This window comes from Salvelinus sp. IW2-2015, linkage group LG23 (assembly GCF_002910315.2).
Source record: "Salvelinus sp. IW2-2015 linkage group LG23, ASM291031v2, whole genome shotgun sequence".
Taxonomy (NCBI): Eukaryota; Metazoa; Chordata; class Actinopteri; order Salmoniformes; family Salmonidae; genus Salvelinus; species Salvelinus sp. IW2-2015.
This window is the reverse complement of record NC_036863.1, coordinates 27,130,763-27,144,806: the sequence shown is the minus strand read 5'-3', so window position 1 is coordinate 27,144,806 and position 14,044 is coordinate 27,130,763. Positions and strand designations below refer to the sequence as shown.

Below are 14,044 nucleotides of genomic sequence, written 5' to 3'. Positions count from 1 at the left end.
TCCCTGCTCTCTCTCTCTCTCTCTCTCTCTCTCTCTCTCTCTCTCTCTCTCTCTCTCTCTCTCTCTCTCTCCTCTCTCTCTCTCTCTCTCTCTCTCGCGCAGCCAGGCTCTGCTCATAGACTCATATGGAACAGTACCTGAGGGAGAACAAATGAGAGATTTAGTTTCAGCCTGATGATGCCACTTAGCCATTAACTATCTGCAGCAAACATGTAACCCCCATCCTGAACAGAACCCTCCCCTGCCTCCCTCTACCATTCATGTCCAGCCCCCTCCCCTCCTCTCTCCCTCCCTCCCTCCATCTCTCCCCCTCTCTCTGTGTCTCTCATGCACTCACTTACACACACTCTCGGCTCGCAGAGAATGAGAGGATAAACGCACAGACAGGAAGGACTGACCCGAGAGAGTTAGAGTGAGAGACAGAGCTAGAGAGAGAGAGAGAGGGAGCAAGAGAGCAAGGGGGAGAGGAACAGAGAGAGTGAGAGAGACTATCCAGCATTCAGTCTTTATGCTTTCAGGGAGAGGAGAGAGAAAAACTACAGAGCCATACTACTACAATCTCCCTGACCGCTGGGATTTCGGAACTCCTTCACTTTTATTTGTTAACTTTTTTCACAAGCTTTCCTTATTTTTTAAGAGTACAATTATTTGTTAATTCTGAAGCGGAGGACCTGGCTGTTACTTTTTCTTGTGTTCTCTGGGATATTTCTCACGCCACTCTGCCCTCTGGTCTCCACACTGTGGACCAGAGACCTCTCTGCCCCGGCTGTGCGCCTGCTGTGCCCCTGCTGTGCCCCTGCTGTGCCCCTGACAAGGCTGTGGAACGGCTGCTTGTGGAACGGCTGCTTGTCGTCAGGGCTGGGTTGTTGCTTCTTCATCTTTGCGGGGAATGACCCTAGGAGGCGTGGGATTGGTTGCACTCCAGGGACGCTCCTGAAAAGACTGCGGAGGGGACTCAAGGCGCTGTGGCCCCACGGAACTGAGAGAGCCGCCCCTCCCCCTCCTCAACCCCAAGACGCCCCATTTCACTGCAGCATGGATCTCCCCCCATTTAGAGGTAGGTACAAAACAACCCCCCTCCCAAAATACTGTACCAACCCACCCATCTCTATTTTATGAGGAAAAACACTAAAAGCAGGTGATCAAAGAGCTTTTACCAGACTCTCACATGTATTCTTTATATTAAATGTAATTGTGTGTTGAAGTGGCCTACTTTCTGTAGGTTCTTTGCTGTCCCTACTGTTTAAAGCTTTATATTGCTGGGATAGTGGTGTGGTTTTGTGTGTTTAACTGGGAGAGTGGTGTGGTGTGTCTACCTGGGAGAGTGGTGTGGTGTGGTGTGTGTAACTGGGAGAGTGGTGTGTTGTGTGTAACTGGGAGAGTGGTGTGGTGTGTGTAACTGGGAGAGTGGTGTGGTGTGTCTAACTGGAGTGGTGTGGTGTGTTTAACTGGGAGAGTGGTGTGGTGTGTCTAACTGGGAGAGTGGTGTGGTGTGTGTAACTGGGAGAGTGGTGTGGTGTGTCTAACTGGGAGAGTGGTGTGGTGTGTCTAACTGGGAGAGTGGTTTGGTGTGTTTAACTGATGTGGTGTGTGTAAGTGGGATGGTGTGTAAACTGTAACTGGGATAGTTTAGTGTTGTGTGTTTAACTGGTGTGGTGTGTGTGTGTAAGTGGGATAGGGACATGTGGGGTTGCCATTGATTGTTCTCAAGGTCGGATACTGTATGTCAATACCCATCTCCGCTGTGCCTGACTGGAGGGGCGAATGGATGAACGAGGGATAGAGGGATGGGATGAGTGGAGAGGTTTTTTCTAACACCAGGCCAGAGGAGTGGCTGTTTGACAGAATACTCTTGTGGAAAGTATTGAATTTGACGATTATGTATAAGTTTGGTTGTAAAATATATACAAATGTATCTCTTCATGTTCCAAGATTTAATGTTTGGAAATAGGGGCTGATATAAGCGAAATACATACATACAAAATTATTAAGTCCATTTAAATAACTCATACGCTTTTAAGAATCTGCAAATTGAGTTAGATTTTTGTTTCTGCATCTTTTATAAAGTTGCTGAAAACATCATTTTTATAGAAGTGAAGTATCACAAGTGTGTGTATAAGTTGTGAGAGAGAGAGGATGTTGCGTGGCATGACTGGTATTACTGTTTGGAACCATTGGCCCACAGTGGAAAGGGGAAATCACTCACTGTGTCAGACAGGGTGATGTGAGGGGTGACTTATCTTTCTCACTCCTATTTACACAAGATGGTGGGTTACACACACATACATGCACTCATGTGAATGCACATACACGCACCAACACATGGTTTCTCTCTATGCCTCAACTCCTTCAGTCTTTCTTATCTCTTACTGTCTCCAGCTACTTCCAGTCTCTCCCACATTCCACGTTTTTTTCACGTTCACTATCTGCTTACTTCTATCGTTCTTAGTATCACGTCTCATCTCTCTGTCTCTCTGCGTCCTCTTCTCTCTTCTACTCTCTCTCTCTCTCCTCTCCTCTTCTCTCTCCTTCTCCTCTCCGTCTCGCTCTCTCTCTTTCTCTTTTCTCTCTCTGACGTGGTCTTCCTATCTCTCTGTGTCGCCTCCCTCCCTCTCACCTCCCTTTCTCTCTCTCCCTCTCTCTCCTGCCCGGACTTGCTGGTCTGCAGTGTCTATTTCAGTCCTTCCTGGGGGTCGGATTCGGCACATCCGGAATCTCATACAGTTTATTGTCATTCAATCCTGCTGCACTCCCGGAGGGGCCAGAGGGTGGCCCCTGGGTCCCGCTGCCTGACAGCTCACGCACAGGGGAACCAGACACACACACACAGACACACACAGAGACACACACACAGACAGACAAATAGCCAGGGCCCCCATTCAAATGTGGGTGGGTTGTTTTCGTGTCTGCGACCCATCAAGTGCCAACCCAAATGAAGGCCTCAACTGCAAATATGCAAATCTGGAGGGGAGGAAAGAAAAAGGGAGAGGGAGAAGCTGTGTGTGTGTGTGTGTGTGCGTGTGCGTGTGAGAAGAGAGAGAGAGAGGATTGGAAAATTGATATATCTAATGACATATTCCCTGTAGGAAGCTGTGGGCTGAGAGGAGGAGGAGAGGAGAGGAGGGGAGGGGAGAGAAGAGAGGAAGAGAGGAGAGACAAGGAGGCGAGAAGAGGAGAGAAAGGAGGAGGGGAAGAGAGGAGAGGATAGATGAGGGGAGAGAGGAGAGGAGAGAAGAAGAGAACTGTTCCACTGTTATCAGCAATAACATCAGATCAGAGCGGGGTATAAAGAGAGGAGGGCCAGGGGTCACTGGCGACGGGCAAAAATAGCTCAATATTATGTTGTCATCTGCCACCCTCAGTCATTCACATCACCATTAACACCATGATACCACACTGGTCCAGCAATCAAACCAGTATTTTGACTCACTGTGTGTGGGGGCTTTGTGTGTGTGTGAGAGACACACAGTAAATTAACACTAGGCCATCACTCTCTCTTTCTGTTTTGCACTCCAGATGTTGCTTTGGAGTCCCTCTCTAACTGAGCTGAGAGGAGCAGGGTCCTATGTGGCGATTGTTATGAGTAATATGTGCTGTGCAGCTCTCTCTAGTCCTCATCCTGTTCCTGCCGCAGATTGGATTACTGTGCCAGGGAGGGCAGGGGAGCAGGGGAGCAGGGGAGCAGGCCCTGGCTGCAGAGAGAGAGCCCCAGGGCAGAGCTGCGAGGCAGGGCTAACTCACCACTGATACTCCCCCAGCGCACGGCCCTGTCTTCAGGTTACCTCTGACGGCAGACTGGCCCAGTAAACATCAGCCCTGAGCTCTCTCGCTTATCCTCTCTCTCGCTCTCTAAATACACTGAGTGCACAAAACATAAAGAACACCTTCCTAATATTGAGTTGAACCCCTTTTGCCATCAGAACAGCCTAAATTCTTCTCTGCATGGACTCTACAAGGTGTCGAAAGTGTTCCACAGGGTCGCTGGCCCATGTTGACTCCAATGCTTCCCACAGTTGTGTCAAGTTGGCTGGATGTCCTTTGGGTGGTGGACCATTGTTGATACACACAGGAAACTGTTGAGAGTGAAAGACCCAGCAGCATTGCAGTTCTTGACACAAACCGATATTCTTAAAAATACTTATTTAAGCTGTCTCCTCCCCTTTATCTACACTGATTGAAGTGGATTTAACAAGTGACATCAATAAGGGACCATACCTTTCACCTGGATTCACCTGCTCAGTCTACGTCATGGAAATAGTTTTGTACAGAAGGTGTATATACAGTATCTCCCTTGTTTTCTTTCTCACTCTTTCTCATTCCCATTTGCCCTCTTGCTTACCGTCCCCCTCACTCTCTTTCTCTCTCTTCTTCTGTTCTTGTGCCGTTGCTCTCTCCTTTCACTACTCTCTCTTCTAGTCAGTGTCATCTTTCACTCTCTTTCTCTTTTCTCAATCCCTTGTCTCTTTTTTACTCTCCTTTGTCTCTTCTTTTCTCTCTCTCTGTTTCTCTCCCTCTCGTCTTATCTCCCTTTCCTACTTCTCTCTCTCTCTCTCTTCTCTTCTCTCTCCTTCTCCTTCTCTCGCCCCTCTCTCATCCTCTTCTCTCTCTCTCTCTCGCTCTCTCCTCCTCCTCTCTCTCTCTCTCTCTCTCTCTCTCTCTCTCTTCTTCTCTCTCTCTCTCTCTCTCTCTCTCTTCTCTCTCTCTCTCTCTCTCTCTCTCTCTCTCTCTCTCTCTCTCTCTCTCTCTCTCTCTCTCTCTTCCTCTCTCTCTCTCTCTCTCTCTCTCTCTCTCTCTCTCTCTCTGTTCTGTGCCTTGCCTCTCCTTCATACTCTCTCTCTAGTCATGTCATTCTTTCCACCTCTTCTTCTTTCTCAATCCCCTTGTCTTTTTACTCTCCTTTGTTTCTCTCTTTTTGTGTATTTCTCTCTCTCTCTCTCTCTCTCTCTCTCTCTCTCTCTCTCTCCTCTCTCTCTCTCTCTCTCTCTCTCTCTCTCCTCTCTCCTCTCCTCTCGCTCTCTCTCCTCTCTCTCTCTCTCTCCTCTCTCTCTTTCTCTCCTCTCTCTCTCTCTCTCTCTCTCCCTCTCTCTCTCTCGTCTCTCTCTCTCCTTCCTCTCTCTCTCTCCTCTCTCTCTCCTCTCTCTCTCTCTCTCTCTCTCTCTCTCTCTCTTTCTCTCTCTCTCTGTTTCTGTGCCTTGCTCTCTCCTTCACTACTCTCTCTCTAGTCATGTCATTCTTTCACTCTCTTCTTTCTCAATCCCTTGTCTTTTTTACTCTCCTTTGTTCTCTCTTTTGGATTGTTATTCTCTCTCTCTCTCTCCTCTCTCTCCTCTCTCTCTCTCTCTCTTCTCTCTCCTCTCTCTCTCTCTCTCTCTCCTCTCTCTTCTCTCTCTCTCTCTCTCTGCTCTCTCTCGCGCTCTCCTCCTCTCTCCCTCTCTCTCTTTCTCTCCTCTCTCTCTCTCTCTCTCTCTCTCTCGCTCTCTCTCTCTCTCTCTTTATCTCGCCCTTTCCTCTCTCTATCTATCCTGCAAGCCCTGATATCGATGTGCCTCCTGCCCAGACCTGAAAACCTCAAGTCTTGAATTCCTTCTCCTAATTATTATTATTTCTTTTTTACATCTGAGGCCCTAAAAGTTGTGTGAGGGGCACACCACAGAAGACAGAGTAAGGAGGAGGTGAAGGATGAACAGATGAGCGAGAGGAAGGAGTGTGAATGCTGTTGATATCATGGAATGATGATGAGTGTTGTTCCTCTGGTTTGCATCTGACCCAGATGATAAAAGCAGAGCAGACACATATAAACAGAGCCTCCCAGAGCCAGGCAGATACAGCCGGCAGGAAATAACTCAGCCAAGTATAGGAGAGAGCCATGTCTTGGCTAGATGTGTATTGTAGAAACAGATCTGGGCTGTTCTACCTTTCCTCATGTTGCATGTATCTATGCTTTCTCACTATTACTGACACCATGTGCCCCAGCTCCTGCCCTAACCCTAACCCTAACCCCCAACTCCTTCCCTAACCCTAACCCCCTACCCCTGGCCAAACCCTAACCCTAACCCAGCTCCTGCCCTAACCCTAACCCCAACTCCTTCCCTAACCCTAACCCCAGCCCCTTCCCTAACCCTAACCCCAGCCCCTTCCCCAGCTCCTGCCCTAACCCTAAACCCCCTGCCCTAACCCTAACCCCAAGCCGTGGCCCTTACCCCACCCCACCCCACCCCCTGACCTTACCCTAACACCAGCGCCCCTTGTCCCTAACCCCCGTCCTGTCCCTAACCCCAACCCCTGTCGTTATCCCAGCCCCTGCCTTATAACCCCCTGCTCTAGCACCGGCCACTGTACTGAGCCTGGCCCCAATACGCTGCTCCTGCCACAATCCTATTCCCCATCCACATCCCCACCCACAGCCTGGGAGTGTCAGTTATCGATCCTCTGGCATCCACACTGGTTAGATGAGAGGAGGGGATGAACATGGAGGGATGGCTGGCTGCATTCTCTCTTACATCTCACTTTACAGAGCAGTCGGCCTGCTCAGCTGGTGGCGTTAGGGTGGGGCGGAGCCCGGTGGGTAGGTGGAGGGGGAGAGGGAAGGATTCTGGGTAGTGGGAGTTGACTTCCCAAACATGGTTACCAAGGCAACAGCTCCCACAAGGACAGGGCTTCCGACCCTTAAGTGGGGGGAAAGAACATCCATGGTTTCTAATGCTGCTCCAAATGCAACATGTAAACATTGCCGTACTGAATGAGTCAATAGTATTCACGCACAGCTGTCGCTCTCAGAAAGCATATCTGTTCTGTTGTAAAGTGTTATAAATGTGCAATGCAGAAACAAATGAAACAGTTAAACACAGAAAGTTTAACACTTGAGATAAAACATCTGTGTGATTTACATTTTTACAGATGCTCCTATCCAGAGCGACTGAGTGCATACATTTTCATATTTGTTCATACTGGTCGCCCGTGGGAATCAAACCCACAAACCTGGTGTTGCAAGTGCCATGCTCTACCAACTGAGCCACACGGGACTGTGTGTGATCAGAGCAGATTGAGTTATGTATCCAACAGGAAGGTAAGCAGATGTCAGTCTAGAGCTACAACAGGGCTAGCCAATCCTCCTCCTCAGGGGATACTCCCCTGGCTGCAGGGTTTGGTTCCAACCCTACTATAATACACCTTATGCTAATCAGCTGCTCCTCAGGACCCTGATTAGCCCTAGAGTCAGATTAGTTATAGTAGGGTTGGAACAAAAGCCTGCACTTTATCCTCTTATGACCCAGACCTAGACCGGTTTATGAAATCTGTGAGTAGACCAAGACCAGCTGAAATGTTTTTATTTGTATTTTATCGGGAGTGGTCRYAGCCAGAGAAGAGCCCATCTCTTGCTCAGCGGTGAAGGGCTTGGTCACACGTTTATAGCCTGAACCCTGCCCTGGTCCGGACAACTCTACATGATGAGGTCATGGAAAGAGCAGAGCAGCCGGCTTCTCTTAACAATTAGATGGTCTGATAGCTGTGTAGTGGATGGGTGCTGCTTCATTTGAAGTGATTATTCTGAAGGACTTCCCTTCCCTCCTCCACCTAATTTGGAAATGCATTCTGAGCTTCCGACCTTATCTTCACTGTATGGCTGCGGGCTGGGGTGTTGGTGTGTCTGGGAGTGTGTAGATGTACGTTTGTGTGTGTATCTCTGCACTTTTGTGTGTCTGTCTCAGTCTATCTACGTGTGTCTGTCTCAGTCTATCTACGTGTGTCTGTCTCAGTGTGTCAAGACATGTGTACGTGTAATCTGTGTTTGTCTACAGTATGTGTGTGTGAGGTTGGATGGTATCGTACCTTTTGCGAGAGCATCGTTGCCAGAAATTCTGACGGCAGATCCCCGGAAGGCTGGTACAGGTACAATATATACATTCTGTGAGCTGCCACAAATTATTATTATTTTTTTTTAAATAAGGTACATAAGTACAAAGTATTTAATAATTTTACATTGGAAACGGTAAAAAATGTGCACCAACCTCTCATCCCATTCCACCAACCCCACCTATCCAACATGTCTCCATCCAACCACATCCAACCGCCCTTCACTCTGCTATTCTTAATTGCTGTTTCTGACTATGGATTTCCGTTCCTGGCTATGTCCGTCCGTTCTTCCATCCCTCCATCTGTCCTCTCCCGTCTCTCTCCTCCATCTAATCTGCTCATCTGGCTTTCTGCTTTAAATGCTTCTCTATTTGGCCTGATTACTCTGATTACGCTCCTGTCTCCCTCTCTCCCTCCCTCTCTCTTTGTCTGTCTCTCTCTCTCTCTTTGTTTGTCTCATTTTCCGCGAGTGCTTGCTGGCCTCTCACAGAGAAATGAAGGGAACTATCCCCTCAGGCCGTTTGGTACGGGTGCAACAAGAGGAGAGGAGGAAAAGGACCTAAAAATCAGAACCAGATGTATCAGGGTATCGAATGAAGCACATAACAGCCTGTTGAACACATAACAGAAGATTCTGCTGCATCTGTTGTCGTTAGGATTTGTAGCAGATATTCAGAGGGTATTTTTGTAGGTGCAACATCATCTTTACTAAAACTCACATACTGTATTATTCAAATAAAATATGAAAAACGTTATTGTCCACAAAATGTGGAGTCGTTCCCTGCTACATTATGTCACTGTGATGAAACAAGCCAATGTGTTTGTGTGTTAATCCCAGGATACTAATGTTTTCCATCTACATTCCAATATCCACGTTGTTCCTGTTTGTGGAGGATAAGGCTGAAACAACTCTCCCCTCCAAACACCAGATTGGGTTACAACAACGACAACCTAGGACCTTAGTGACACGCATAGCCACTAACACACTGCAACGTTTTCCCCAATTAATATCTGTATATCTTCGGATATGCGGACGGACAGGCAGGCGGATCCAATGCCCTTCCTTTCTTCAGAGCCAGCAGCTGTGTGTGTGAGGGTGTGAGTGAGTGTGAGTGTGTGAGTGAATGAGTGTGTGTGTGGGTGAGTGAGTGAGTGAGTGAGTGAGTGTGTGTGTGAGTGAATGTGAGTGTGTGAGTGAATGAGTGTCTGTGTGGGTGTGAGTAAGTGTGAGTGTGTCAGTGTGAGTGTGAGTGAGTGAGTGAGTGAGTGAGTGTGTGTGTGTGTGAGTGAGTGTGGCTGAGTTTACACAGCCAGCCCAATTCTGATCTTTTTTCACTAATTTGACTTTTGAGAAATCACGTCAGATCTTTCCACATCAGATCTTTTTTTTTTTAGAGCTGATGTGACTGGTCAAAAGACCTATTAGTGAAAAAAATATCAGAATTGGGCTGTGTATCTAAACGCAGCCAGAGAGTGAGCTGTGTAGGAGAACAGATGCTAAATTACAGGCCAGACTAATCGCTTTATCTCTTTGGCCCTGCTTGGATAATAATAGTTATACTCTCAGCACTAGAGAATTTCAAAATKAAATCAAATCAAACTTTATTTGCCACATGCGCCAAATACAACAAGTGTAGACTTTACCGTGAAATGCTTACTTACAAGCCCTTAACCAACAGTGCAGTTCAATGTTCATTATGATGTTGATAATAATGCCTATGTGGATATTGGGTCTATTTGTGTCCAGTTTATATAACTCAGTTACGTTGCTCAGGTCAGGTCTGCCTAACTGCAGTATAGGTCCACTCTACTGCATGTACAGTTTTACCGAACATGGGAAGTGAAATATTGAAGCCGTCTACATAAATGAGTTGTGAGAAAGTGAAAAGTAAGTTGACTCCCGGCTTTCCAGATGTGTTGTAAGTGGTAAAGAGTAAGGAAGAGTGATGAGCTGGTTGATGTGGTTTCTTTTAGGGGTAAAGAGGTGTGAGTTTCTTTAACGTGTTCTGGGATGAAATGTAACAATGTTCTAAATTGTGTATCTCTCCTTCTGTTCCAGGTCTCTCTGATGTGCCGTGAGAGGTGCGACTCCCCCGTCCCGACCCCGTCCCGACCCCATCCCCCTCCCTCGTGCCACTACTTCAAGGACCAGGATGGACCCTCCCCCGGGTCGCGGCCCTGCCCTAGTCAGGATGGACCTGGATGGGCTGGACCTCCAGCAGGTGCCTGTCCTCTCCRTGGACCAGATTCGCTCCATCCGGGCCAGCAATGACTATGTGGAGCGCCCCGTGGCCCTGGACCACGCCTCACATTCTGGCTTCTTTTACACCCACGACGACCACTACCCCATCACCCATGGGTACCCCCCTCAAGGTTACCTTCATGGTTACTCTCAGGGGTACCCGTCCCACACCCCTCTCCCCCGGAGCCAGAGCCAGCAGCAACACGCCCATCTGACCCATCTGAGTCGCTCCAGTACAGCCAGCTCAGCCATGTCCCGGACCAGCGCTGCCTCCGACCAGAGACTCCTGGCGGGCCTGACGCCCTCCCACTCTGGCCTGGCCTCAGTGGTGCGCTCCCAGCCTAAAGGAGAACTCAAGCCTGAGGCTTCTCTAGGTAAAGGCCTGGAGGAGGGAGAGGACCTGGGCTTGCACCTGTTTATCTGTGAGCGCTGTGGGAGGTGTAAGTGTCAGGAGTGCTGCGCCCCGCGGAGCCTGCCGTCCTACTGGGTCTGTAGGCAGCGCTGCCTCTGCTCTGCTCAGAGTGCTGTGGAGTACGGCACCTGTCTGTGCTGCGTTAAGGGCCTGTTCTACCACTGCTCCGCTCAGGATGATGAGGACAACTGTGCCGACCGGCCCTGTGCTTGCACGCCCGCCCACGCCTGCGCTCGCTGGGGTACCATTGGCCTTCTGGCGCTGTGCCTGCCCTGTCTCTGCTGCTACCCACCTGCCAGACTGTGCCTCGCCCTCTGCCAGCGGGCCCACGACCGAGCCACCCGCCCCGGCTGCCGCTGCAGCAACACCAACACCGTGTGCCGCAAGATCTCCACCTCCAACCCCAACCCCGGGCACGCCCCCTTCCGCAGCAAGTCCCTGGAGAAGCCTGTATGACAGTGGTGCACCTGGAGTCAATCGCCGCCTGGACAACGCAGTCTTTGACAACATTGCCATGACAATGCAATCGCCCCGCCCAGCCCAGCCCGTCGTGATCTACCTACAGTGACCTTTCACCTTACGTACTTTCCATACTTCTTCTTTTCCTCCTGCCTGAAGAGAAATGACCAAAAGCCTTACTGTACTTTACTGTAACTGTACTGTACGTGTGGAGACTTGAGCCGAAACCTGAAACCGCCTGGTGCTTTTTGCTGAACTGACTGCCAAACTTAACCTTACTGTGTTACTGTGTGGGCATACTGTCTCTACCTTCCCCTTACTGTGTGGGCATACTGTCTCTACCTTCCCCTTACTGTGTGGGCATACGTCTTACCTTCCCCTTACTTGTGGGCATACTGTCTCTACCTTCCCCTTACTGTTGGCATACTGTCTCTACCTCCCCTTACTGTTGGGCACTACGTGGATACTGCTACCTTCCCCTTACTGTGTGTGCATACGTTCTCTACCTTCCCTTACTGTGTGGGCTACTGTCTCTACCTTCCCCTTACTGTGTGGCATACTGTCTCTACCTTCCCCTTACTGTGTGTGCATTACTGTCTCTACCTTCCCCTTACTGTGTGGCAACGTCTCTACCGCCCCTTACTGTGTGGGCATACCTGTCACTACCTCCCTTACTGTGTGCACACTGTCTCTACCTTCCCCTTACTGTGGCATACTATGTGGGCATACTGTCTCTACCACCCCCTTACTGTGTGGCATACGTCACTACCTCCCCTTACTGTGTGGGCATACTGTGTGGGCATACTGTCTACTTCTACCACCCCCTTACTGTGGGCATACTGTCACTACCTTCCCCTTACTGTGCGGGCATACTGTCTCTACCCTTCCCTTACTGTGTGTGCATACTGTTCTACCTTCCCCTTACTGTGTCGCATACTGTCTCTACCGCCCCCTTACTGTGTGGCATACTGTCACTACCTTCCCCTTACTGTGTGGCATACTGTCTCTACCTTCCCCTTACTGTGTGGGCATACTGTGTGGGCATACTGTCTCTACCTCCCCTTACTTGTGGCATATTGTCACTACCTTCCCCTTACTGTGTCGGCATACTGTCTCTACCTTCCCCTTACTGGTGGGCATGCAGTCTCTACCTCCCCTTACTGTGTGTGCATACTGTCTCTACCTTCCCCTTACTGTGTGTGGCATACTGTCTCTACCTTCCCCTTACTGTGTGCATACTGTCTCACCTTCCCCTTACTGTGTGGCATACTGTCTCTACCTTCCCCTTACTGTGTGGCATGCAGTTCTACCTCCCCTACGTGGCATACTTCACTACCTTCCCTTACTGTGTGGCATACTGTCTCTACCGTCCCCTTACTGTGTGGGCATACTGTCTCTACCGTCCCCTTACTGTGTGGGCATACTGTCTCTACCGTCCCTTACTGTGTGGGCATACTGTCACTACCTTCCCCTTACTGTGTGGCCACTCTACTGTACATAGTACTGTGGCTATTCTCTGTGTGCGCCTGCCTGGCCGACCAGACCGTTACTCAACAGACCAACCTCACTGTGCTGTGTGATGGGCTGGGTTTGGGCTGGGTTAGACTTACCTATTATTTATTGACTTCCTCTTCAGTGAGGTAGAGCGATAGAGAGAGACATAGGTAGAGATGTAGAGAGAGAGTAGGTAGAGAGAGACGATAGCGAGACGACCATGTTATGTGAGTACAGGCAAGCACTAGAACAAATCTTAACACCATTAAATAAAAGGGGTCTCTAGCAAATGTGTATTCCAGGCATGACAGAGACAGAGACAGGATGGTATATAGGGAGTCTACAGGTGGCCTCCTTCCCTCCCCTCCCTCTCTGAAGAGCAGCCTGAGCCGACCGACTGAAAGGACATACAAGATTTGCAACGAGCGGCCATGGCAGACTTGTCTGAGGCTGATGCAAAACCCTATCCTAATGGTGGACAAAGACACAAACTCTGAAACACAAACATGATTACTGTTACACACCAAAAAGGACCATGATGTACCCGGAGAATCTAAAGTGATTAAGCTCATTTAATATGAAAGCACTGTGAGATATAGAGTGGATCGTCTGTAGTTGCCAGCTGTCTAAACTAACAGACTAACTTGGGGCCTCCCTTATGACCAGGCAGTGTTGTGTGTGTGGTTGTGTGTGTGTGTGTTGTGTGGTGTGTGTTGGGTGTGTGTGTTGTTGTGTGTGTGTGTGTTGTGTGTGTGTGTGGTGTTTGTGCTTGCACAGACATTGTATTGCACAAATGTTTGTGTGTAAGTGTGTGTTCTTACCTGTGTATGTACAGTATACACTATATATACAAAAGTATGTGGACAACCCTTCAAATTAGTGGATTCGGCTATTTCAGGCATACCCGTTGCTGACAGGTGTATACCATTGAGCACACAGCCATGCAATCTCCATAGAGAGACATTGGCAGTAGAAAGGCCTTACTGAAGAGCTCAGTGACTTTCAACGTGGCACCGTCATTGGATGCCACCTTTCCAACATGCCAGTTTGTAACATTTTTGCCCAACTAGAGCTGCCCTGGTCAACTGTAAGTCCTGTTATTGTGAAGTGGAAAAGTCTAGGAGCAACAACGGCTCAGCCGCGAAGTGGTAGGCCACACAAGCTCACAGAACAGGACCGCCAAGTGCTGAAGCACGTAGTGCGTGAAAAAGTGTCTGTCCTTGGTTGCAACACTCAGTACCGAGTTCCAAACTGCATCTGGAAGACACGTCAGCACAAGAACTGTWCGTCAGGAGCTTATGAAGTGTGTTTCCATGGCCGAGCAGCCTCACACAAGCCTAAGATCACCATGCGCAATGCCAAGCGTTGGTTGGAGTGGTGTAAAGCTTGCCTCCATTGGACTCTGGAACAAGGAAACGCGTTCTCTGGAATGATGAATCACGCTTCACCATCTGGCAGTCTGACGGACGAATGTGGTTTGGCGCATTCCAGGAGAACGCTACCTGTCCCAATGCATAGTGCCAACTGTAAAGTTTGGTGGAGGAGGAATAATGGTCTGGGGCTGTTTTTCATAGTTCGGGTTA

The 14,044-nt window shown here is 49.1% G+C and overlaps 1 protein-coding gene across 1 annotated transcript; it reads left to right on the top strand.

Annotated features, from left to right (window-relative positions):
* Nucleotides 1-363: 363 nt before the first annotated feature.
* On the top strand, nt 364-11,328 carry LOC111950138 (protein sprouty homolog 3-like). Its single transcript, XM_023967540.2, has 2 exons — nt 364-1,057; nt 9,914-11,328. The coding sequence occupies exon 2, from the start codon at nt 10,008-10,010 to the stop codon at nt 10,962-10,964; it is 957 nt and encodes a 318-aa protein (XP_023823308.1). The 5' UTR covers nt 364-1,057; nt 9,914-10,007; the 3' UTR covers nt 10,965-11,328.
* Nucleotides 11,329-14,044: the final 2,716 nt, after the last annotated feature.